Consider the following 27633-nt stretch of genomic DNA (forward strand, 5'->3'; position numbering starts at 1 on the left):
AGAGCAAGCTGAGGACCGGTCAAGAGGGCACTCACAGAGGTCAGTAGATGATTCCAATACAGATTATTTTCACAATGACACGGTTATCAGAAAAACAGATCTGCACTTCAAAATATTTTTTTATTTACAGCTAAATACTACCTCTGCCTGCTGGTACAGACATGTCTTATATTCAATACAAGAACATGATAGTTTGCCATTGGCTGTTGTCTTTGAGCATGCATTTAAATGCAACATCTAGCCCTGATATATGTGCTCTCGGGCAGCGTTACATATTGCAACAGTCAACATTAATCACTGATAGTTTGTTCATGTCAGTTTGGTTTGTTTCAGGTGTGATCGTCACTGGAGCAGGACATTGGGGCGCAGTTCTTGAACAGTGTAGATGATGAATTAATGGAGATACCACACATGAATCTAGGGGAACAGATACTTGAAACAGATAACATCCAAGTGTGCAAAAAACATTGCACACTTGAACAAAATTGAATTTGCAACACTCTTCATTAGGAAAATACCTGCTCTTTTCTAGTCCTGGCCACTTTTGTAAATATATGAAAATAAAAAAAATGAATTCCACAAACACTGTTTATCTCAGTTGCTGAAAAATCTAACTGTGTGGTGTAAAAGTGAGAAAAAAAAAAACCCTCATAAAAAATTAAAAGCCTGTGCAAAAACATTGCAGTTCCACCTGTACAAATGTGTGTAGTCAGATGTTTGACTTCTGACTCAGAGAAATCTGCAGATCTTTGCTCTACTGATCTGGATCAAAGACTCAGAGGCTCAGTCAGATTTGGATTTAACGGTTTCATCCAGCTGGGATCTCAGTTGACTGGAGGTTAAATCCAGACTGCAGTGAGGAAATGAACCTCCACAATGCTGCTTTGAGACGTTCAACCTCCACCGTTCAACTGAAGGATCAATACATCTCCTACAGGTCTCACTGCGTGTGTTCTTCTCCAACATTTGGCTGTGTAAGGAACTATTCAAGTTTAGAGAGTGGGAATACTTTGCAAGTACTTTGCCTACATGAATTCTTCAACTCATGCCAACACTCTTGACCATCCCAACAAAGTGTGATAAAATATTTTCTTTTTTTAATATTTTAATAGGGGGAACTTTTTTCATAGCTTTTACGCAAATAAATAGCTTGGGACTGAAGTATAAATCAAGGAGTCACTTATCAATGTTATGCCAAAACGAATTCAGAGGCTCTACAAGTTCCAATTTTTGTGTCGAAAAAGCACATGCTGTCCCATCCTGCTCCATGCCTTCATGGTTGTTGTTTTGAAGGTTAGAATTAGATTTGTATTAAGGTTAGAGATGGAATTAAAAATCGATCCAGGCAGAAAATATTAACTGTTGCTCCGTCAGAGCTTATAGCCTCCATCGTCCACACTCCATTCCCTGTTCCACAAAAAGAAACAGAGTTACCTTCCATGGCGGGTTGGCATTTAGCTCGGCCCTCCATCCACCTAATTGTCAATTATTCTCAGAATATGAAGCCCGGCCACTTCGGCCAGGCTGGAGTCGTCATTAAGCTGCATGGCGTAGCCGAAATACATTGCATGGACGGGGAACGGCCATGCCAGCAGCTCCAGCGGGTGGCATTTAAAAGACCAATCAGCCACACTAATGCTTCATGTGTGTGTGTGTGTGTGTGGTGTGTGTGTGTGTGTGTGTGTGTGTGTGTGTGTGTATGTGTGAAATACAGTCACATGGCAATCAGGCTTAGAGAGACCCATTCATCATTTATCACTGTTTATAAGACTGAATATCTCTCATGAAACGAATGAGCTTGACCTTTCATGAGTGACTCGCCTCTTCGTCTGCTCGAGAATATGATAAATAAGCTAAAATGGCGCAGAGATGAGGAGGGTCTGTCGGTGGAGAGAGGGAACGAGCCCATGCTAGGATCATCAGTCATAAACCCGCCTGCAGCTCAACACCAGCTCGTAAAGGTCGAGAGTTGATCGAAAAAACGGCCTTGATGGAGTCGCTAAAGACCCAGATAATTATGAATCCAATGGACACACAAGTCTTAGGTTCTTCAAAGATATTTGTGGTAGTGTGATCTATATTTTCAGCAACTGGTCTTTATTTCTTCTGGAAGAACAAGTTACATGTCTCCAAGATCAGAACTCTAAGTGATTCCTCATCTATCTCCTTTCGATTCATCTATCCTGCATTAGCATATCTCCTTCTTCATTTCATTCTGGTGGAAAGTGCTTTAGGTGCAAACAAGACTGCATATTTATATTTCATTGGACAGGAAACATTGAACATCAGATTTATGGTCTTTTTGGATCAAAGATTGCAACATGATTTTGAATTGTGATGATAATGATATTCACTGTTGTAAACTCATCTTTGGTAAGATCACAGGCTTTGGGTTTTATTGGATACGAGTTATAATTTGTGCTCTTCATCAACCAATTCTTTGTCATTTGGCATATGCAATCATCTCTCATTCCCTTTATCTTTACTTAGAGAGTTAGTCATAGTATTGTTTTTTTTTTTAATCTGGGCTATATTTAGGGTGCTAGTGTAACTCAGTTGGTCTAGATGATACCCATATGTGAAGGCTACAGTCATCGTCTCATGAGGAGGTCTTTTTTCTACATCCAGATCACAACATAGTACTCTAAACTCAAAACTAGACCATACCCCACGATCCCTTAATCCTGGCCCTACATGCCTTGCTAACCTCTAGTTTTTCGCTGTTTTACACACTGCTGTTTTTATGTTCTGATATCCCTTGAAAGCAATTTATGGAACAATAGATTGTTTCACTGGAAACTCTTCTCAGCTGAGTGGATATCTTCTGGACCATAAAACCTCAGCTTCATAGGTCAGAGGCAACAGATGGATGCACATTAAGTGAGAGGGAGGCAGGGTGGTGGGGGGGGGGGGAGGGAGTTGGATGGTGCTCCATTCCAGGATTCAAATGAGGTGAAAGTAATTTGAGGATGCAATTTTATGGTTTCAGGGTATGATTTAGAAATGGAGTTAAAAGATGACTACTTTAAGGTGTATAAAATAAAGTGTTGTTGACGTGGAGATGGATTTGGAAGCAGGCTTTAGAGGAAGCATGCTGCAGGAGACCAGTATTTTGTGCAGTAAAAAGTGGGACTCCAACCATGTGTATAGGTTCATACTCATGGTTTAATATCCTGACATAAGGCCATTGGAGTGTTAAATGCTACCATGAAATTACCATCCTCCACCGCCACGCTGCCATGGAACCATTAGCAGAGGAAATGCTGTACTTACACAATATCGCACTCATTTCAGCTCGTATTAAACTCAGGCAGTAAACCACGCATGAAAGGCCGCAATCTTCCTCTTCTTCCTCTCTTCTACACCTTCCCCCGACATCAACAACAACAACAGAAAACCACAGAAACAGCAGCAGCCATATTCTAATTCCACGCCTGTCATCACATCCTGCTGTCTCCCTGGATGCTGCGGCTGCTGCTCAGGTAGGAAGCGGAGGCAGGAGGTTACGGGGGCCCAGGCGTTATGGCGGCACATCTGCTCAGCTCAGACAGCTTTGCATGGATAGACAGAGAGAGAGTACAAGATGCTGTTTTTTACTGTGTGGCCTTAAAATAAGCCACACCACAGCAACCAGCAGCAGCAGCTGCAGCATAGTGGGAGGTCAAATCATTTTACAATAGCAAACGTCTCTCCGGTTCTCGAGGCGTTCTTTGGATAAAATGACAGGTTTGATCGTTCCACGAGCAGTGGTGCAATTAAACCTGGATCGTAAAACGTGTGAAGAGTTTTAGGTAAGGATCTCAAACTTGTAGAACTTCATATCATAGATTCAGCTGTTTGATGAACTTAAATGTTTGCAGTGCCGTGATTACTTTTATCCATGAACATGAAGTGATGACTAGAAAAACATTTTGATGTTGGATGTCTTTGTCTCTTTGTCATGGTGCTTTGATGATTAGTGTTAAGAACTTTGACTTGCCTTGTTGCTGAAATGTGCTGTACATACATCAATACATTTCCTTTGCTTTGTCTTATTCTATCTTTTTCTCGATCTTTGTCTATTTGATATTTTGTTATAAATTGACCAATAAAGCTGATAAATAACTATAATCATTGTTCACAGTGAAGTAGGTGGAGTTTATAAGAAGTTGAGACACAAAAAAAGATTCATGACTCGGATATGACATGGTTTAAATCATCTTTGGAAGAGGATAGGTTATCTCTTAAAAGTCCACTGAACTAAACCAGCTTCATCAGGTGTCAGTGACAGCAAAAAGGATCCATCTTAAAGGACTGTTCTATGGTTTATTTTGATGGTTTGTTCTAGTTTGAACTAACAAACACAATAGTTTTGCATCAATACAGAGAGCTTGATTTCTCTGGGGAAAAAGAATCACACATTGATAATCATATTCTTTTGACATCCATGTCAGACTGTTTCAAAAAATAACATCCAAAAGCAACCTTAATGCCCTTCTTTTAAGGGTAAATACTATAACAGCCACACTTTAACTGGAGAGGAGAGAACGCGCGAGAGATATTCATAAAGTGAAAGAAATAAAACGAGAGTCAGAGGGATAAAGCCGGCAACAATACTTTAAATAACACAGTGTAAAGCCTGTTCATAGAGTTTCATATGGAGGGCGAAAGCAGGGATGAATGAGCGGTGAGATAACTGTGTGTGAGTGTGTGTGTGAGTGAGAGAGAGAGAGAGAGCGAGAGCGAGGGAGAAAGGGGCGATAAAGGGAAATAAAGTGAATGAGATTCAGTGTGTGAGGGATAAAGAGTCTGAGAGCTCTGTGCTGATAGCTTACAAATTCACATAAAGTGTATATCCCACCAACTCCGCTTTAGTATGGAGGGGGGGGGAGGATTTCATAGAAATGAGGGAACACTGCAGGGCTGAGGGATCATATTGATGACCCCCTCTGGTCAATGATTATGTTTCCACAGCATGCTCTGCGGTCCGTCCCTGGAGCGTACATTGCACAAAATCAGGTTAAACTGTTTAGTTTCTGTGCTTTTCTGTGGTTTACAAATATATTATTTAAAAATATTATTTTGGATCTGAGGTAAACGATCATGAAAGAATGACATAAAAATAGGCTCAGGTTGAAACGTATAATCCCCCTCTAAAGTGGATTATTATTCCATATCTTTTCTTTTATCTATTCATCCTCTTTTTCTTATCAGTATTTCATGTATTTATTCAAAAGCTACTTTAAATCCAGCACATTTACACTTGTTGCTCCAGTCAATCTTAGTATATGTGAGCCAGTGTGTGTTGTTAGAGAATAATGGATCTAGGGTTAAAGTGTGATTTACAGACTGACAAAAAGTGAGTAAAGTTTGTCTGGGCATGTGTTTTTCAGACAAACAAAAGAGTGATAAAGAATGATAGAAGAATGTGTGTGTGTGTGTGTGTGTGTGTGTGTGTGTGTGTGTGTGTTTGAGAGAGAGAGAGAGGGAGGGAGAGAGAAAGAACAAGCAGGCAAGCGAGTGAAGAGAGCGCTGAAACAGGAATAAAGCCGTGTACCGCCGGGACTTCAACACGCACTGCGCCATTCTACCGACTCCATCTATCACTGTGCTCTGGCCCCAAGAGCACTCTGTGTGTATTTGTGTGTGTGTGTTGAGGGTGGAGGGGTAATGTAGTCCTAGCTGAAAGCGAGAGCTACACACTACTACAAACAGCATCACTGCATCCAGAAAGCTCGAAGCCGCCTCGCTGTGTGTTGCCTCTGGAGCCTTCAAATGGATTTTCTGCTTTGATAAAACCTGATAAATCCAATTATTTCAGTGCTTTGTTTTGCCTCTAATCCACCCTCTGAGAGATTAAAGCAACAACACAGACTGGCTGACTTTTGCCTTCAGAGGGAGAACTCAGTCTCAGCCTCTTAAAGCAAGCCGCTTCTGTTGAGCGCTTGATTGACGTGTTGGTCTGACTGACAGGCTATCAGGTGGCGGGGGGGGGGGGGGGGGGGGGGGGGTCACAGGCTGCCATGACATTCAAGCCACTAAATTGTACTTATTCTTACAAGCGTTTTTTTACTGGGACATATGAGCGTTCATTTAACAACATGCTGACACTGCAGAAACTCCAATCGTAGAAAATGAATTTGTGTAATCACAAGTCAAAATCATCAACCAATTATGAGCCACACGACCTACAGGGGACAGGTCATATGTTCGCAGGTGCGCACGGTTGCAGGAACATAAATTAAAAATAAACACATTTTCCGTGGCATACTGAAAATGACTTTACTGTAACTTTATTGTGAGTAAACAACGCGTTTCCCCCTGTAACTTCCTCAGGTTCCATTTGGTTGCAGAGGGACAGCTGCAGTATTGAGTTCCACTATATCTTTTGCATTCAGCTTATTATATTCAGTAAATATGTTGTGTTTGTATATTATAGTTTTCATATGAGGCTGTGACTTGGAATAATGTTTATTGTGATAATTGGTCATGTGACCATTTGTATTTAACCTCTTTATGCCCTATGATTGTGCTGGGAGAACCTGAGGAAGCTACAGGCGTTGTTTGCTCACAATAAAGTTACAGTAAAGTCATTTTCAGTGTGCCACGGAGTATTGATTGTTTTTCCTTTTGTGAGCCGCATTTCCCTAACAAGTGCAGACAAACATCTTATTACATATAACATGTAAAAAGCAAAAAAATAGGGCCTGAGTTGCTTGTAAAAAATAAAAATTCTGCCAATGCGGCATGCAAAATGTACATGTTGATCTCTGACTCTGACTAAGATCTCTATCCAAATACATATTAAAATTCTGTTTTTATTATATCCCAATTAAAAAACAATGTCAATCGCTTCAGTGTTACATATGCTTTATCCTCGCCTCATCTGTAAGTGTCACATGCTAAAAAAGGGGGCGTGGCTTTACTGCAGCGCGTGCTAGATTAGAAACAAGATTCATTCCCTGAAACACTTCGGAGGACCTGTCATTGTCTGAGTCGTCGGTGGAAGCTACGACCCTGCAGAGGGTTTGGTTTGCACAGCTGACAGTGTTGACACATTTGAAGAATTAAAACATGATTTGTGTGTTTTATGGAGGTCAGAGTAGTGAGTGTGTGTCTCCAGATTTTAAGAAACAGTCAAGGATCCCGTGGGCGCTGCTGTTGCACCCTTGCGAAAACACACACTACGGTTAAATGTTACCATATAGCGGCTCTCGGCCTTGTTGCTCTGTAAAGGTTGATGCTTCACTTATATTAACACTAATGGATTTTCTGTGTAATGAATCAGCCGAAATTTCCCCTCCATCGCTTGCGCACACGACACGCTCACAGCGCTGTTATGCAAATGGCGAGGCGATGGTGCGCTCTTTCAAATAAAGTGTTTAAAATGGGAGACAATGAGGCGGAGACATTTCTAAACACACAGTGGGCGGAAGGCTTTTCATTTTTCTATGAAAATGAGACTTTAAAATGCGCCGCAGTCACTCCAATTAATCGCATTTTTCAGGGCAAAATGACCCAACCCAAAATGGAGCTGCGACGAGATGTGACAGTTTCCATTAACTGCCCAACCATCCGCATCCACAAACACACGAGTGACAAATACATAATGTCAAAATCTGCACATCATGTTGTATTACAAAGTCGTATTAAGAATAATGGAGCTTACCATTGTTGTTTCAGCGATGGACCCAAAACTGTTGATAAAAATGTTGCAGGTTACATTTACAGGCGGACCTGCAGAGAAGCAGAGAGGCAGAGAGGGAGGGGAAAGAAACCGAAAAGTTAGATCTCATCTTTTTACAGCGTTAGTGCGAGGGGTTGAAAGACGTAAACCTTGACAAGAAGTTGAGGTGTTTCGAGAAGAGTGCGGAAGAAAATATCCAGAGGAAAAGAAAACATCTTCATGTCGAAGATATTTGACATTGAATTCAAAAAAGTCACAGCAGCTGCTGTAATCACATTCAAGGTGCCACATCTTACTAACTCATTGAACATTTAAGCAATTAGGCACTTAAAAAAGTACACATCACAATTCTAAAAATAATAAAGAATAAAACTTACAATTCAGACATTTAAATATAGCTAAGAAATGTATTTAATTGCCCGGTGTGCAAAAGTGGCTCCTAATGTAAGAAAAACACGCAGTAAAACCCATCAACAGAAATAACTATTTACAGAGCATCACTTTTTCATTTACTAAATAGTGGACTTGAGCTTGTTTAGCACCTTTTCTAGTCTTCTGACTACTCAAAGCGCTTCCACACCACATGTCACACCTATACATTCACACACTGATGGCAGAGGCTGATATGTAAAGTGACCATCAGGTGTCTAATCCCATTCATACACATTTCAATGCAGCTGACGAAGCAGCGGAAGCAACTTTGGGTTAAGTGTCTTCCCCAAGGACACATTGGCCATGTGGCTGCAGGAGTGGGGGATCGAACCCCCAGCCTTACGCTTGAGATTCAAACGACTACCACTGAGCCGCTGAGTAACAGCTGACCCACATGACCCACCAGTTGAGAACCGCTGACGTAGAGAAAAGACATCCAAAGGTAGACGTACCCAGGACGATGGGCCTTCTAGACAATATAACCGTCATGTGTAGTAAAGTAAATAGTTACTTAATCACGACAGAAGTCTTGTTACATAACAAGTATCTGTCAAAGGTAACTTTACCCAACAAGGAGCACCATGACCATCTGAAGTGTGTTTGTGTTTCAGTCCCTGTGACTGGATACCACAGCCAGCAGAGAAGACTGAAGCTAAGGTGAGACGATGACAGAGTGCGGGAAGTAAACAAAGTGAGAGAAACAGTGTGGTCAGGCAGCTGTGACGCTCTGCTGAATAAATGAACAGGTCTCCTCCCTGGACTTAAATACCCCGACTGCAGTGTCCGAACTGCCTGACAACAGCAGCAAGTTCACTCCAGAGTCGCAGAGGAGGAGATTGTGCAAACATCTCATTACAAGTTAAGAAAACTCAAAATAAGAAAATCAATATCACATCTCCTTTGAGGCTTTAAAAGTGCTGTCGGTCAACCCGAGGCGATATCAGAGGCGTTTCAGAGGTGTTTAGAAAGCCAAAAATAGTCCCTCCTCGCTCTCCTTTCAGGGTCGAGACGCTGCGTTCAAGGTTGTTTTCAGATGTGAAGTGAAAGTAAATAATGTTTGAGCCTTTCTTGGCTGCTTCATTGATTCGCTGTTTTACCAGGTTGTACAAACACAAATGCGATTACTCGGCGGACAGAGCGGAGTTGCGCCAAGGAGCGTGGCGGACAGGGGAGCTCTCATCTCTTTCAGCCAGTGGACATGATATTGACTTTAAAGCTAAATCACAGAGAGTAACCTCTAAACCGCTTTTCATCCATGGACTCACTGGTTTGATCATGACAGACAGTCAAGCCAGCCAGTAAACTGCAGGTCTACCACTTATTTAAAAAGACTGAGCTTCTGAAAGGTAGGGTGGACTTCTACAATGAGAATAGAGACTGCACTACGAGGCAGGATTTACAGTTTTGTCAGCTAACTTTGGGCTATTCAGGGATATGATTCGGGTTATTTATGCTGCACACCTAACCAAACAGAGAGGAAAGAAAAGAAAAGGAAAGAAGACAGCATAAAAGGTAATTAAAAAAAAATGCAAATAAAATGAATAAAAGTTGTGAAACATGATGTGCTCATAAGTTATAAAGGTACGCAGACACAACACCAAACCCTAACCCTACCTTGGCCACTTTCAATGTTTGAAGACACTTTATTTGTTTCTCTTGTCACAACATTTAACCTCATACTTCTTTCATTCTCAAATGTCCAGTGTAGCATCACGGTCCTAGAGGGAAAAAAAATCCATCTAACTATGTACTTGTATATTGTTGAGATGACAATAAAGAAAGCTTGACTTGACTTATATTATGATGTATTTTTTTTTTTTGACCCCACTTATTAAGGGTAAAAGAACAAGATTACAACTGTCATCCATAGCACAGAAATACACCTGAGACACCTTAAAATGTTGCTCCATCCATCATAATATACCACCTATGAGGAAACCATCGACTAGCTTTCCAAGTTCCTCTTGTACGCTTTGTGTGAGGCAGGATAACTGAATAATAGACATCGTGACTATGTTGACCTCTAAATTACACACTTTTGGAAGCTGAAGGAGCGGTTCAGCATCTTATTGCCTTCTTTTCTAAAATTCAGATGATGAAATTCAAACTCCAGTGAGTCGTTAGTATGGTGAGTGTTGGGCTAGAATCTGGATTTGATTTGCCTAACGTCACAGCATTACATGAAGATCAGCGATCCAAACACGTGTTTCCTTTGAAGGAGTCACCTTTTCATCCACTGTTTGCAAAGATCGGAAGAACCTTCTGTGCATAGGAATACATCGGATCCTGTTCAAACTGTTGCACTGTGTACAGACAGAACTTTTCCATCCATCTCTGTAAAGAGGCAATAAAGTAATACAAACTGAATTATTATAATTTCTCCTCCAAAAGTCTCAAATTGCAATTCTGCCCCTTTGAATAATAGAAACGTAGGCCTATAAATCTGTAGACAAAGTGCCTTTTTTTGTCTTGATAATTAGATTGCTGCCTTTACATTTTAGCTAAATGTCATAATCCAATTACTGTATTCCTGTTCTAATTTATCCACTTTTCATCAGACCCTGATGTGTTGTTTTATAACATAATGCATTTTGACCAAGGCTGCATCACAGTCATACTGCCATACACTAGCATGTAAGTTAAAGTCAAACACACATCATGGACACACAGTTAGTGTTTAATGTCCCTGGCTAAACTCAGGGTCTAATTCCACTGTCCGGGGGCGAGCGGGGAATGAAGGAAAGGGGTCTGGGTTATTTTGATGGCCAATTACTCTCCCTGTCACAGTCTGAGGACCGCCGGAGGCCACAGGGGAGGCGTATCATCTGAGAGTCATTCAACACACACAAAGATGCACATACGCACTCCTACAGACGCACGCAACTGTGGCTAAGCTATAGAGCAGAATCATAGGGTTGGAGATGCATGGTTAGGAGGGGGGGAAAAAAATCCTGAAAGATAGCTGGAGGCCATGGTTCTCTACGTGACATTATGTACAGCATCTCAGCAGAACACGCAGAAGGTTACTCACAGGAGGACGTGAGGAAAGGATTTAAAGTTACAGATACACACAAAAAAATACATTTATGAAGCACACAACACAGAGGAGTGACATAATTATTCATCAGGTGGGCGTCTCAAACATTTGGAATGAAAGAGTCAAGGCTTTCAAAATTTGCGAAACTTTGGACACTTTTTCAATCTCATGTTTTTCTAAACGATACAACCTTGATAATAATCTCTTGTTTTAATGATCGATAACAGCATAAAGTCCTGAAGCTTTGAAAAAACTAAAGATCTCCAGTCACATATTTAACCAAAAGCTCCTGCACACTGTCTCAATTGCACAAAATACGTTGGCAACATTTCAATATTGACAATGTATTTGTGCAATTGAGACAGTTTGCCTGCAATGTTTTGGGTGATTATAAAAAAATAAGAAATAACCCAATATTGGTTGGCTAGGACTTCGAAACAGGTGCTGTAACGCACAACAGATTTTCACTGGAATCGTATCGTAGTTTAAAAATCTGGTGTTTTTGAAAATCCGAGAACAAGGTGAGAACAAGGTGTCAGTAATCTAAAACAGATACTTTGCAAGCATGCATCATTTGGGAGCTAAATGATCACAATAATGTTTCATTCTGCTATTTTGCCATGAACTGTATAGATCAGAGAGATACTCAAGGATATAATCCAACAGCTGCCTGACAGACTGAACAAGATCACCCAAGTATTGGCTCACTTAAATACAATTAAGAAAAATCCAGAAAACTACTGATCTTTCTTTAAATGTTTTCCAATTCTTTTTTAATTCAACAAAATAATCCCGTTATTTGTCTTTAAGAGAGGACCAAACAAACTGGATATTTGATATCAAGAAGATAAATGGCGCCTGAGGCTTCTCTGTAAATAATCGGCCCAGCGTGACCACCTGCCTCTATCTTTCTGATGTGCAAAGGCTCGACAGACTCAGTGAGCACGAGCTCTGATGTGTCTAAGAGCATCCGAGGGTTTATCCGTAAACCAGCTGGTATTACATTATCTCTGTGTTTTCTCTCAGAAAGGCTCTCCAGGCCTAACTCAAGTCCTCTGACACATTTCCTCTGCATCCAGGCTTTGTTCAAAATCCCTCCTTCAGAGTCCTCCTCGCTCAGTGGCAGGAGGGAGGCGAGCAGAGGGATATCATAATTTGTCTTCTCTCGACGTCCCTCGCAGCGTATGACGCAAAAATAAAATACAAACTCAGAGGGGAGGAGGAAAAGGAGGAGAAGCTAATGCCTCCTTCTTCTGCTTCTCTCCATCTTTTCTCCCACAGCAGTTCATTTAATAACCATCCAGAGAAGGACGCTTTATAGCCCTCCAATAAAGACAGAAGATGGGGGTGCACCAGAAAACGACAGAATGGAGGAAGAGGCGACAGCTCATTAACCGTCATAGAGGACAGGCTGGCAGTGTGACTCACAGGCTACTGTAGCGGCACGCTCATATCTGCCCCAGTGTGTGTGTGTGTGTGTGTGTGTGTGTGTGTGTGTGTGTGTGTGTGTGTGTGTGTGTGTGTGTGTGTGTGTGTGTGTGTGTGTGTGTGTGTGTGTGTGTGTGTGCCAAATGGCCTGAGCTACGCACACAAAAAGACATGCCTGTACCTTCTAACAGTACTGTGAAGGTGTTATAAAGTTCCTTGTCTTTTGTATGAAATGAAGAATTCTGAATACCTTTTTATAATAAAGAAGGTAAAGGTGAGAATGTTATCCCATTATTCTTTGACGTATGTTTGAGTATTCTTAAGTTTAAAATTGGATGCCCATCATCATTTTTTAATGTTGCTTCTCCTGTTGAGAGTTTCATTCTATAGCACTGCATGTCTGACCGTCATGAGCCATTTTTACCAACACAATCCTCATGTTGGTTTTCTTATAAATGAGGACTAGAGGAGGTTTTGCATTTATAGAAGAACACAGGAGATTTTTTTTTTTGTCTAAAATAAAAACTTTTTTCAGCAAATTTGATCAGATAAGCTAAATTTATTCACATTATCTCTAAAAGATAAAACAAATGTTGTGCTTTAATGATCCCAAACTGGACAATTTTGATGTCACATCAGCCAAAATAAAGCAGCATCTGCAACAATCGTATAACAGTATATTTTGACCATCATTTATAACCACATCATGTGTTTGAGATAGCCTTAGATGTCAATTAGAGAAACTAAAATAGTATGTAGAGAAGACCAGAAAATGCCAAGTATTTCCCAGTGCGCACCACAACAAACTTACCAAAAATCCAACTCTTGAAGTGCTTGCTGTGGATTGTTATGGTTGCTAGGTTATGATTTGATGACTTGTACCTCATAGTTCTTCATGAGTCAAGCTTGGATGTTTGCTGTTATGCAGATAGCTGTAACTTACTAACATCACTCCAAGGGTGGATATCAAACTGGTCACTATGGTGATAGAAAAAGGCTATAAGGTGCAAATATGACCAGTTTCTCAAAACACACCCACAGATGATAGAGCAAGAAATATACTCAAATGTGCATGACATGTGCACACGTGTGAAAAACAACACCTTTGTAATGTATGTGCAAAGGAGACACAAAAAATGGAAAACAACAAATTCCATGAATACAAACACACACACACACACACACACACACACACACAATCACACATAAACAAATATATATGTACACGTAGGCTATATACCAGACATACACACAACTTGTGCTAAACTGTACTGATGTGAATTCAGGTGCATTCAGGCATGCAGTAAACACACGCACTGAAGGACACATTCAGCATGCATGTAGCTTACAGGCTACACTGCACTCACATACTAAACACAAATTAACACACATTAACATTCAGTTTGCACGGACACATAGTGTCTGCGCGCCTCATTGCTTTTTAACCTTTTGCAGCTGATAAGCATACAAACATGATGCACAGGCCTTGTCCTCTGCACAGATTTTAGTTTGTCCCTGCTGGCCACCGTACGTCAAATCAACACAAGGATTATCGACTGCATGATTTTAATATAAAATGTGTATATTGACCTGCTCTTACACTTTACAGTAAATCTATGAAGTCGTTTAAAACATTGTTAATTATACTAACGTAATATGTAACTTACCAAACGTCATAAAACTGAACTGAGATTGTTGAGGGTTTCATACTTTCTCAAGAGAAATGTGAATTAATTATTCATTCTCTTCTGCGAATGTTCTTGTGAGATAAGTTTCCGGAGTAAAAGCCCTTGGCATGTCGACTAAAAAGTGAATTTCTCTGAATATGCACGCACATACTCCCTGCCTCTCAAACTCACATACACACACATGTGCATGCTGAGGAGGCCAATCAAGTTCAGCAACTGTGCTGAAGTCCTGCTGAGGTGCGTCGGCACAAATAAAACCACTCCCCCTCCCTTCTTACGCAGCTGAGCTCCACTTTCATTAAAAACAAGTGACAACAGCAATAAAGCAGGATGAAACAAACGGCCCGGCTCGGCCTCTCAGCACTTCTGCTAACTGCAGCCACTGCAGCCTCTCACTGAAAAAGGGGCTCTAAACAGTCCCTGAGCTCTCTGTGCTCTGTGTGTATGATTTCTCTATTTGCCACAAACAAACAAAAAAATCTTTAGATTCAGTTTGTACAATTTAACTGTGTCACTAACACCACTGCAGGGACACCACCCAGGAGGGGGACTGTGTCTCCAGAAACTTCAGAGAGTCTCTGTTAAGCCTTTCTATGAGACTTTGAATTCTCAGATTTATGTTGCCTTGGACAAAAGCGTCTGCTATATGAAATTATGATAGTGTAACAATGATATAGGGCTTCACGATAAAACAAGTTCAACCTTTACTGACAGCAATGAGTTACCCTTAGTACTATTTGTTTCATACGATATGTACGATATATATCCACAAACAACCATTTTTTATGAATGTTTCATGGAAAGTGAAACCAGTAAAACCCTTAGTTTAAAATCATCTGTGTCATAGTTGCAGAGATTCAAACATGGGTAACTACATCCACAATGTGTTGTAAGTGTGAAAATGGTAAAATAATTGCGAATTTTGCACTTAAGTTATGCTGTTTCTTTACATAAACTAATCTATACAAGTTAGAATCCTTGTAAAACAGACTCCAGCTTACACTCAGGATCATTAAGGATTCCTTTCAGGTTTGATTCTTGGGAGAATCAAGATCCAGACGCATATTAAACCTCCTGCCTTTATAATAGCTTTAGTGGCTACTGACAGTAATACCCACAGTAAAAGGATAGCTGACTTGACTTTAAATGAAATAAATAAAATACCACTCCTATGACATTTTCAGAAATATTTGCAGAAGTGAAGAATGCGTTGAGACATTAAGTGCATGCTAAAATAACAATTAAACCTCAACATATTGTTAATATGTTCCTTGATAGTATCAAATGAGAGTGTCTACTACTGCCTACCTTTAGCACAAAACCTGCAGTGCATACAGAAGTGCAGTATATTTGGTGTATTTTTTAAACTATTGTGATTATTATTATTATTATTTTTTTTTAATAAATAGTTTCCCTTTGTAAAAAAAAAATCTTGTACTTTTTCAGTGTTTGCAGTATTGGTGTTTACCGGTCATCATTATCTACTAATTTTTCATCTGGGAGCAGAAGTGACGTTTAAAAGTGTTTAAGAGTGTTTGATGGTTCTCCAGAAAGCAGACAGGTCTAAATAGAGATGGTATGAAGATCACAGCCTGATAAACCTGCCAGAGGAAGTGCCTGTAATTGCTTTTCCAGTGATTAATAGTTAGGTGGGTTTTATATTCTCACTCGGCAGACGAGGAGTTTTTTTTTTATGCCAGTGTCAACTTCACATTTCATCCTTGTTGTGATTCTTAAAGCTGACACTGGAATGAGGGTCAGGTTACAGACAGAGGAACCCAAACATATGGTTGTGGGAGTGTTTTTCTGTCGCCTGTGTATCAACACAATCTCAGATTCAGTTCTAGCAATACTCTAAACATGACAAATAGACACAGGCTTTGGTGTCTCATCACTGCTTTAAGAAGAAGCTTTCCATTCCTACTGAAGAAACTCCTATTCAAAAATGTTTCCACTCATGGTTCTGGAAGGAGATTTGGATTAAAGCATCCAGGAAACAGCAGGTTACCAAACGCCATATGTTCTCATGATATAGAGCAGATGCATAAAGCTTGCAGGGTACAATGCTGCTGCCAATGTATGGGTGAATCTCAAACCCAGTAGTGCCTAGTCGATACAATCACGATGTCAAGAAACCACTTGGGGTCATTGCACCTTTCAAATTTAGCCAGTAAGAATTGATGTGCCGTCCAAGTGGGATTCAGCTAGCATCTGCCAGACTGCAAAACAAGTCTGCCGACAAACACAATAATCCAAAACAGGATAGATGCAACTTTCTTGAAGTAAGTTCCATTCCCCATTGACTCTCAACTGACCACGTCCAACATCGAATAATTTACTTCAGAAGACAAGGCAACACATCAGCAAGAAGCAGTTTAAAGTACTTCATGTGCCTTGTAAAATTATAGGGATGCCGTAATGCACAACAACTAAGATGTAACAAGAGGTTTGGAATGACACCAGTATATTTCCCCAGACACCAACAGCACCAAAACAGGTCAAGCGTGTAACAAACGTTGATTTTTGATTGATTTTGTTGGTCATGTAGCAAAGCCTGGTCACTGAAATGAAGAGCGAGTAACGCTATTTATTAAGCTGAGCCCCATTTTAACATATTTTAGGTCAAAATGGCTAATGGTAAAATATTGCTTCAGTAAGCTGCAGTGAAACAGGGTGTAATGGCTGCAACATAATCCTTTGATATAAATACGCCTGGACAAGTAAGGCAATCAAGTAAGTCTTAGGCAATCACATGGCTCAATTATCAACCTTATTTCTGTTTCTGAGTTTCTGAGAACCAACCAAATCAACCAAAAGTCAGTGTTTCAGAAAGGTGATAGTTCTACTTTATATTTTTGAAGTCATAGTGAGCTAGTGATGAACTGGAGTGATTACTGTACGTTGAAAGGAGTCCCACATATTTTGTCCAATCCATTAAAGCAACAAAAAAAAAAACTAGGATCACATTTTAATATAATACACTCCAAAAAGGTCACGTGTCAACGCTTTGTAACAGTAGAACTTCTGTTAAAGTTGTTGTATTCAATAGCATTAGATAGCACAGGTGGTCATAATGTTATGGCTGATAAGTGTATTTTGACCTGTTAACAACATAATAGATTGGTTGCACAATCAAATACTTTTGTCTGGACACTCTGGCTTTGCTCTCTCTTTTTGGAATTGTACTTCTGCCATTAGATATAATATATTACATGGCACTCGAATGGACAACAACAGAAAAAGATTTCTGGTTTGCTTAAAGCGGAGTCCCACCAACTTAGCCCAGAGACATTGGCTTGCAAACATACTGCCCTTGCCTCTACACCAACCTCCAGCAAGGCCCAGGGGTCTTATCAGCATCAGTCCAGGACTTGTGGCAGCTTTCCGAGAGCCTCCGGTGGTGGCCTGATCCCCATGACTCAGCCAACAATAGCCCGACGTCCTCACAAACGAAACAAGTCTGAAACACTGCACAGTCAAAGCTCACTTCCTGCTGAGGAACGAGGCCGCTGAGCCATGAATCTCCGAGGAGCAGATTTAAGTTTTGATGAGCTCAGGAAGTCAAACTGCCAGATGCTGTTGGTGGAAGGGGAAGTTAAAATCCAGAAAGCCTCTCAGATGAGTTCATTTGAGCTCATTCCAAAGAATCAGAGAAACTTTACTTGATCAACTGTTACATCTTTATAATCATAGTTTTTACAGTTAATTTGAATTATATGTTAAAATGTTGTTATTTTTCCAAGAAATTATTTCGAGGTGCAAAAGTAACCTCTCAGCAAATTGTCTTATAAGGCATACAATGTCATTTTTTTTAGGGTTTTCTTGTCAAGTTAGTGATAATAAAGGATCAACCTCACCCACCAACAGGGTTTTTTAGCTGGGCTCTTCTTCCTACATTAACCTTAGAACAATAAACTCCTGAACTGATGAATTGGTATTAAGACTACACAGAGAGCAAGGCTCTGTCTTCTCTGAGGTGATCTGTTAATGGGCAGACGGAAATCATCAAAGTTGTTAAAAGAAACTGTTTCAGACACATGGTTTTCATTATCCTGTGTTTTTCTAAAACTCAAAACAGCGGGTCTTTTCCAATTAGAGGGTATAGGACCCATTTGCAAAGTTGTGCTTTTCAAGGAGAAGACACTATAGGTGGTCCACTGTTGGGAGCTCCATTAGCAGGCCTTTGGAGGTTGTAAAACACAGGTATCTGGAGAATTGTCTTTGCCCTGCTCTCCTATTCTTTATTGAACACTCCTCTCCTGATGCCCAATTTGCACACCTCTAAGTGACACCTTAGCGCCACAGTGGTGAGGCCAAATATATTCACACCAACAAATGGCAGAGAGCCAAACATTAGCAGAGAGAAGCAAGGGGGGAAGAAAAGTTTCAGGCCACAAATTATGTGAATAATACTCTGAATTACACAGAATTGCCTCCTTTGCAATTGAGCTGCCTTCAGCAGAAAACACTACAATGGCTGTGAGACATTAAATATTTATAGGATGTCATCTAGGCTATATGGTCCAGGGAAGGCAGTTTTGCTTTTTATTGATCTAATATATATTCCCCACACATGCTCTTAGAAGCAAAAGAACATGGCTCATTTTACATTCAGGACTGAGAATGAGAGAGCTTGAAAGATGGAGAGAACAAATGGAGAGAGAGAAGTAGAGGGTTATTTTTCTTCTCTTATTGCTGTTTTTCCTCCATTATGTCCAGACACGACAGCTGAGGAGGTAATCATTTTCTTCTTATCCTCCATGCATAAACATCAGCGCTGAAATGCCAGCGTGAGAGAAAAAATAAAAGTATCCCCAGGAACTTTAGAGCGTCATAAATCTCCCGCCCCGATAGTGAAACAGAGAAATAATGAACATTTTATCAAACACGGAGACCTTTATACTCCTGGAAGTTACTCAGCTCAAGTTATAAGAAAGTTTTGTAAAAGCCATTAAACTGATTCAGGAGAAAAAAAGGCCTTTGGTCCAGAGTTCAGGGAACACCTTGTTGTCAAACCATTGTTGCAGGGAATTTCTCATCTTAGGACTTTTAGAGCTTTGAGTCAGTCTAACACCCATATTCAGAAATATTTTATGGTTTTTATTCCAGTTCATCGTCTATGTTTTGGATGGGTTTTCGCTCAGGATTCTGTACAGCAAAGTCAAGTTTGTCTTTAACAAGGAAAACCATGTCTTTATGGAACTCGCTTTGCCCGCATCCTGTGTTCCCATGCCCCCTTCACTAGATCTATAGGGTCAAAAACCATGATAAAGGGAAACAACACAATTTTTGGACCTGTGTTTGAATACTTCACGTCATTCTTTGTGTGTGTTGGGTACAATCAAGAATATACTCAATAAGGATGCAACTATCTTTTAAATTCTCAACATGCTTTCGTATACAGGGTAGTGTTGTAGTCAAGACCACTCTAATCAAGACCAAGACACACCTGAGACCAAAGTGCTCCGAGACCGAATCAAGACCAAGACTATGAATATCACTCAAAAATGATCCTCTTGTGTGCTGGTGGCGCGTCACTTACTTAGACCGTAACACCGGGAAGGTTGCGGTCGTAACCAGGGGATAAAGATCAAATATGACATGAAATGATTTGTTCTTTTAGAATGGGGCGTTGTCCTTCTAATCACAGTAATGACGTGAAAAAATAGTCTGTCAGTGGTGGTCTTGATTTAAAATGCGGAGTCCGCCCAGTCTGAGGCCGACACAAGGCCGAGTAAAAATGCTTTCTATGCCGAGACGAGACGGAGACCTTAAAAAGTCGTCAGGAGATCGATCTTAAGACAAAGACCTAATTAGAGTACTACAACATTAATACAGGCATCATTTTCAGTCCATTTTACATGGATCACTATAATATACATGAAGATTTGTTTGCAAGTCACCATTCAACTGAAACAGTTCTCCCTTTGCAAAGAACTTTATTAATGAAAACATCACTACAGAAAACAACATGATGCACTGAGCCTAAAAAAACAAGGGAAATGTATCAGGATGATAGGGTATCGAAAAGACTCAACAGAGTTGCATTATAGGAAACATAGGACGTGTATCAGGGACTGAATGCTGGGATATTTTGTCCTCTATTGCAGTATTTTTGATCATCCATTTTTTTAAAGCAGAAACTCGAAAGTTTCCAAACTTCCTGGCACTCTATGGAGGGCGCAATCCTTCACTGTCGGGTCGCCCCAATAATTCTGCTACTCTTGGCTACATCTGTGATAGAGCCCTTTTAAAAATAGCATATTGATTTGGTGTCTGCATGTGGAAATAACTATTCTAAGATATACATACAACTCTAGGAAATCTTGCTTTATTCAACTTTTAAGAATGTCCCTGACTTTCTTTACATTCCTACAAGCAGGAAGAAAAAAAAGAAAGAGAGGCAGAAAAAGTTTCAGTACTCCTTCTGTTCTATTGTATTTTTTTCCTCCATTACATTCAGATGCAACATGAAGGAAGAGATAAACATCAAGGCTCTGGAACGCCGGGAGGGGGGAGTGAAAAGAAAATGCTGGAAGGCAGCGAAACATTAAAGTGTCGTCCATCTCCTGACTCTACATTGAAAAAAGACTTTCTCTCTTCCTTATGTCTACATCCTTTAAAGTCACATCCAACACCTGAAAAAAAGAGCCTGTCTGCATCAAATCTTGTTGATATTTCTGCCTTTATTCCCATGCAGATGCCGTAGCCCTTCATGTGCGCTGCATCCCTCTTCATTTACGCAGACAGCTCTCATTATTCTCCCCCATATTAAAGCACATACCTGGCTCCTCCTATACAGCAGTAAAACCCTCTCTGCTTAAAGTGGGGGAAGTAAACAGTGCGGTTGATCAGCGGAGGGGGGAAAAACACTTCCTGTCACATTTTAATTGGAGTGGTGAAATGAGGAATGGCGGTTTCTCCCGCCGACATATTCAACCATCCATCATCGCCTCTTCCATGGAGTGAACTTTTGGGAAAACTTCATTTTCCCTCCCCAGAGAGGGAGGAGAATGCCATTATATTATATTTTACTTCTCGGAAACCTCCTCTTCACCCATCTCTCCCTCACTCTCTCCATGAATCGGTTACTTTCTCTTTTTTTTCCTCTCTTTTATATCCCTGTCCTATTGTCACTCTGCCTCTGACTTCCTCTCTCATTCCTATTCGTTCAGCCACGGGGAGTTCAGGTTTCATTATGAGATGAAATGTATTCAAAGTGGGAGGTAGGCAGAGAGGAAAGGGTTGAAGCGATGGATGGATGCATGGCAGCCTGGTCAGAAATCACCTGAGGCTGCCTGTGTGTGTGTGTGTGTGTGTGAGAGAGAGTGTGTGTGTGTGTATCTGCTTGTCTATGCATATTTACACAAAATTGGCATTCATGCCTGCGAGCATTTTCAGTTTCTCTGTGTGACTGTGTGTGTGCGCTCTGTATGTTTGCAGAGGGAATATTTCTGTGTGTGTGTTTGCCTGTCAGCATGTGCTTGCATGTGTGCATATCCTCTTCCTCATATTCTCTCTGTTTATACAGATTATTTTAGCACACACACACACTCACACACACACACACACACACACACACACACACACACACACACACAGAGTCTTATCTAGGTATTATTCATGGACCAGAGCATCCTTTAAAACAATATCTCTATCCATCCATCAAAATAAAGGATACAGCCGTAAATATTTTATATTAAAGTCAGATCATATGAACACACATATAACTACTACAAGTGTTAAATATTAGTAGTGTTTGATTCAAAGCCTGATATATTGTAAACATCTGTGCCATAGACAACAAGTAATCACTGACTAAAAACTACAGCACCCTATTCCAAAGCTTTCAGTCATGTGACCGGCGAGGAGGCTTAGAGGGCAAAAAGAGCTGAGGAAAGTGGCGGCCACCATCGAACACTCTATGAAGCTGAAGCACGGGCTTGTAAGTTTCCACCTCTTTGAAAACGAAAAATGTTTACATCACCTGACAACCGCAGAAAAAAACAAGAGACATGACGACAAACTGCAGGTTCTGGGCACTTGATGTGGTTTGGTTAATAATGCTGCAGATTTGAAAGCGAAGGGCAAGAAAAGCTTCACCCTCAAAAGCATAGTTAAGTGCTAGTTAACTAGTTAGCGTTGCCTAGTGATAGCATCAGGATCACTGTCAGCTGTGTTCAGGGTCAGTATTGTTGTATCCTACTACTCTTGTTGGATTCTGTAGAAGTACAACCTGGGCGTGTCTCCTCATCAGTTAGAGCATTAGTCTCTGTCTTTAATTCAATTAAATAAATGAAATAAAACTGGTCAAAACACGGAGGTGGAAACTGAGACCGATAACTCCTCCGTAGCGTGCAGCAGTGGGAAGCCTACCAGGTGGTTGACGTTAGTGTGACGTCTCGTCAAAGCTATGAATAACCTGACATCTCAGGACCATTTCACCAATGTGAATTAATAATGTGTTCGCTGAGGAAGACAGCTCTGCATGGGAACTTTCAGGGAGTCAGTGGAGCCCGTCTGAGAGATTAATCAATTTCATTTATTTCTTGTTTATTCTTTTACAAAATAGAATTAAAGGATGAAACTGTAATTTAATACTTTAATACGATCAAAAAAAAAAAAACAGACAACAACCACCTTAACACACATGGTCCAAAACCCTGTCCGACCTCCACCACACCTATCAGCCTCTACTGTGAAGCAGTCAAGCATGTACACATACACGTAATCCGTCTGAAAAAAAAACAAACAAACACTGTCCTCTGATGCTGAAGTTACACATTCTGATGCTTCCACTGTTCAACTGCTTTGGCAACTTGGCCCGACTATCCAGGGACATCACCAGCAATCGCATCAACCACAGCAAAAGAACATCTTGCCCATGCAGGGTAATCAGCTAAATGAAAATAACGCTAATCCCATTGATTAAATATGTCACACAGCCACTCTTATAGGTATGTCTCCCCTTCACTGACTTTGAATCACATAAACATTGCATACAATCTGATTTTTATTATAGACCATTGAAAACGTCATTCCTAACTAACTTATTTCCTTCCTACTTATACTCTTTATGATACACGAACTTCCTTCAGCATCAGAAGTAAATGATTGATCCCACAGGGACACTAAAGACGTGCTGTAGTGAGTGATGGTGATTTGAAGCTGCACTGAATCGTCAAGCAGCCCTCCTGGACCTTCCAGGGTTTTCCAGGCCAGGTTTTGACTGACGGGCAGACATGACAGGATGGCAGCAGCCTGACTGCAGAGGAACATGAATCAATAGCAGGTCTACAAAGGGCGACACGGCGACACGCAGGAGGTGACTGAAGCTTTATTCAACTGGATTACTGAGAGGGAGTGATACTGCAAAGAGAGAGAGAGAGAGTGTGTGTGTGTGTGTGTGTGTGTGTGTGTGTGTGTGTGTGTGTGTGTGAGAGAGAGAGAGAGATTAAAGATATTGTAGTATTTGCTCTGTACATTATTGTTTCTGCCAGTTTGACTGTGTGTGTGTGTGTGCGTGTGTGTGTGTGTATCTGTGTGTGTGTGTGTATGTGTGTGTGTTTAAACACTAGCGCATGTGTTAGCTTGATCTGTCCTGTTTGCTGTTTGCCTGTTTGTTTGCTTGACCATGTGTTTGTGCAGATGGACTGTTTGCTGTGAGTGTGTGTGTGTGTGTGTGTGTGTGTGTGTGTGTGTGTGTGTGTGTGTGTGTGTGTGTGTGTGTGTGTGTGAGAGAGAGATAGCAGAGAGAGATATTCATCTGCTCAATAAATCAGTGTGTGATTTAACAGAGTGTCGTGATGCTCTGCTGTTAGCTCGATGCGTTTAATCATCTTGAGAGGAAGGTAGATAGTCATGTGAGATTAGAGCACACACACACGCACACACACTCACACAGTCCGCCCACACAACTTAACCCTCAAACACTTGCATGCACTCCTTCTCGTAACCTTGCCAATAATGTAGGTTGACTCAGCATCATTCAACCCTTTTTTTATTTAATGAAAATCAGCCGAATTTAAACACCAGGTGATTATTAACTCAAACAGAATACCATTCAGAAAACTTTTATTTGATCTTTTTTTTATATTATTCATGTAAATTGTTGTGTCTGCTGCTGTTAAAGACAGGATGAAGGGATATTTGAGGTTTCATGTTTTTCTTCTGTTTTATTTAACTAGATGCAAATTGTTTCCTACACCTGGGGTTAAAACTAAATTCTAATTCTGGACCAAAATGTACAATATAATCTTAATTGCAGGTTCTTCCATGTTATTCTACGACTGGTAAATAATAAAGTGACAGTGAAGTGCTTTTTTGACAAAGCACTTCACGTGCCACGCAGCAGTTTTTATGTCACAAATGAGATTAAAATCCTCTGATCTTAAATTATTCACGGCAAATGATTTCACTGTTTGGTCTTCATATTTTTATAGGCCGATATAAAGTTACTGAAACCTTTTTTTTGTCAGAAGCTGGATCAGTTTCTCATCAATAAATATGAGAATATAAAAGAAAACAAATGTGAGGAAATACATAAAGCTAAAACATATTTAATAAATGCTTTCATAGTAAGCCACTTTGTTTTTTTCTATTTTGATAAGTCTTCAAAAAGAAAACTATAACTAAATAGTAATTCTAAGTTATGTTAACCTTTATTGCAAAAGTGGAAGAAAGTAAGGGAACTCGGAAGATATGAGATATTGTTGTTTGAATATGTGTGCAGGACGAGGGTGTGTCTGACCTGATCTTCTACAACATTTAATGTACAACAGCTCATGTTTTTTGTGTACTTTAATATGGGTTGAATGTGTTGTCAGGCGTGCGCTTTCTAAAGACAAACCAGCGTAGAGTTTGCTTGTACAACTCCTGAATAAACACTCAGGTCTGCAGCGTTATCCTTGTCATTTCTGCATTAGCTGAATTTGCGAACAGGCACGCAAGTTTGGAGTATCGGGTTTCTCCACAAGGTCAGCATCGGCCTGAAAAAATGCTCGCTCAATCTCGCGCTTTAGTCCTTCATGGAACTGTCCATGGTCCTCGTTTTTTTCTTACAGATTTCTCAAAGGACTGCAGGTCTGACCCTTTAAACAACATGCGCTTGATCTTGAATCAAATGCCCAACATTACATAAGTGTAGCAACAGCAGAGTAGAAGCTTTATTTTGTAAGTACAAATATTGTTTGCTGTTGTGTGTGTGAACTGGAGCCCTCTCTCTTTTTTCCTTCTTGGCCTTTTCCTCTCTCCTTGTGTAATGTTGGTCTTTTTTTCCCTCTGCTATAATGTCCATACTGAGAATAAGAGCTAAGACCGGTAATGGGAGAAATTCACTTTCCAGGATTAAAGCCATAAAGCTGAATCATACTTGACCAATAAGGTTGTGAACAACCAAAGTTACAGAGTGAGGGAACAGAAGTCCAATGCATGATGTGGGAATGAAAGAGGGTGAACTGTTCTCCCTATTACCAGTCAGTATGTAATAAAACATTTTCCCCAAATAAACCAACGTTCAGTTCCAGTTTTACTGCAGAGAAGAGGAAGAAAGTGATTTAAGAGTAGATGACTCTGTTCTCTGGTCCCATCAGCACCTTTGGTAATAAGAAAATCTAAAGTATACTTGAATGGAAACACCAGTTTTGAATTGTCTCTCCACTGAGGTGTAGTTTGCAGCATCCTAATGAGTTGTACCACAGCTATGTTTTAAGTAATGCTGTAACTTACACCAACTGCTTTGAAGTAGCCTAATCAGTCAAATATTTTAAATTGTACAACATGAGAACAGGAGGATATTCTTCAACTTTGCCATGTATTTCTTTGTAAATTTCCCAATTAGGCCACACTATCACTTTGGAGAGGAAGGATCACAACAACAATCATATCCAGCATTGATAAAAGTACTTGTTGTGGAGGATTTGTTGGAATTTCTTCCTACAAAGGAAAGTCTAGCAATCAAACCCAAGTGTTCCCTTTCAGAGCCTTGTGCCGCTCTCATTTTCCCCTCTATAATAGGCCACTTGCACAGGCATTAATCTGTGTAGGGGATATTCTGCTTTACATTCACTTTAACCACACTATGTGCTCCGGCCTGCAGTAACCATTTTGCAGTGTTAGCTTTCTGCAGCACTGTGCAATCACATTATAAAGGTGTTCAACACCAGACAGGCCACTTGAATGAGCATAAATCTACATAGCAGCAGATTTTTTTTTTGCTCTCAATATAAAAAGTAAAATAACTGCAATATGCTCCAACCTGCAGCCGTCACATTAAAGTGTCACCTCTCTCGAGCACTATGCAATCATATTACAAAGCCGTCCTCCATGAAAGCGGGCCCTTGGATAAGCGTAAATCTACAGAGACGGATTGAATCCTAAGGGCCTCTTGCACATCACCGAGGGGGGAAGGAGAGCCTGGAATCCGTTTGCAGACAAATATCCCTTGGCCTTACATTAATCTGCATAAAGCGCCGGTGTGAGGAGGTGAGTTGTGTGTAATATGTGCTGAACAACCCCCAACAGAAGAAGCTGAGCGGAGCCTCTAATCAGGAGGAACGGCTGCTGCCGACGGCGGCCGCGGCAGGCTTCAGGCCCTGACCTGCTGACTGGATTCTGCTGAACACGCTCAATGAGAAATCTCCTCTCCCTCCCCCCTCTTTCCTATCTTTGCTCTCCCCTCGTCTGCCTTTCCTCCCACGTCTACTCCTCGAAGATGGCATGCTCTTCCTGTCGAGTATGTGCTCTGCTTCAGGTCTTATAGATTATTCTGAGTCATTCATTCACCCTCTCCTCTGCAGCCATTCTCTTTCTTTTGTCTTCATCTGCTCCTTTTAGTTTTCCTATGGTTTTCATTTTCCGCCTTTCATTTTCCTCTTTCCTCTCATTTCTTATTTTCCCGTAACTTTTTTAATTCCATTGGTATTTTATCAAATTGTCTTAATGTATTTTCTATAAAGTTCTTGTCTTTGAAATTTAATTTCCTTTCTCAATTTTTGATGTCCTCTTTATTGTCCTTTAACTGAGTTTGTTTAACCGCATGCCTCTATGATTTAATTGACTTACATTTCAAGTTCCCCTTTCTTCTCTTGTAGAGCGTCCTTTCTGTGCATTTTCTCCATTCCTTTGCTGTCCAATGGCGTAACTACCGACGGGGCAATCGGTGCAATGCACATGGGGCAATGTGCTTTCGGGGGCCCATAGCAACTGTCAGTTGATGTAATATTATAAGCGAGCGCCTCTCAGCACTCTGTAAAGTAGGAACAGTCAGTTAAGAAATACATCATGATCCTGCATATATGAAGCTGCCTACTGAACCGATTTTGCACGTTTGGTAGTTCAATTAAATCAGGTGGTTTAAGGCAGGCCGTGCTCTGGCTGCTGTC

The 27633-nt window shown here is 40.6% G+C and overlaps 1 protein-coding gene across 2 annotated transcripts in view; it reads right to left on the minus strand.

The window, feature by feature from the left end:
* glra1 (glycine receptor, alpha 1) overlaps positions 1-27633 on the minus strand; it is a 124575-nt gene that overhangs the window by 47384 nt on the left and 49558 nt on the right. For both annotated transcript variants that reach the window (XM_020649725.2, XM_065958747.1), the window contains one exon: positions 7649-7716. In XM_020649725.2, the coding sequence (XP_020505381.1) occupies positions 7649-7716 (68 nt within the window). The remainder of the gene's footprint in view (positions 1-7648; positions 7717-27633) is intronic.

Source organism: Labrus bergylta, chromosome 9, assembly GCF_963930695.1.
Source record: "Labrus bergylta chromosome 9, fLabBer1.1, whole genome shotgun sequence".
In the NCBI taxonomy this organism is placed as follows: domain Eukaryota; kingdom Metazoa; phylum Chordata; class Actinopteri; order Labriformes; family Labridae; genus Labrus; species Labrus bergylta.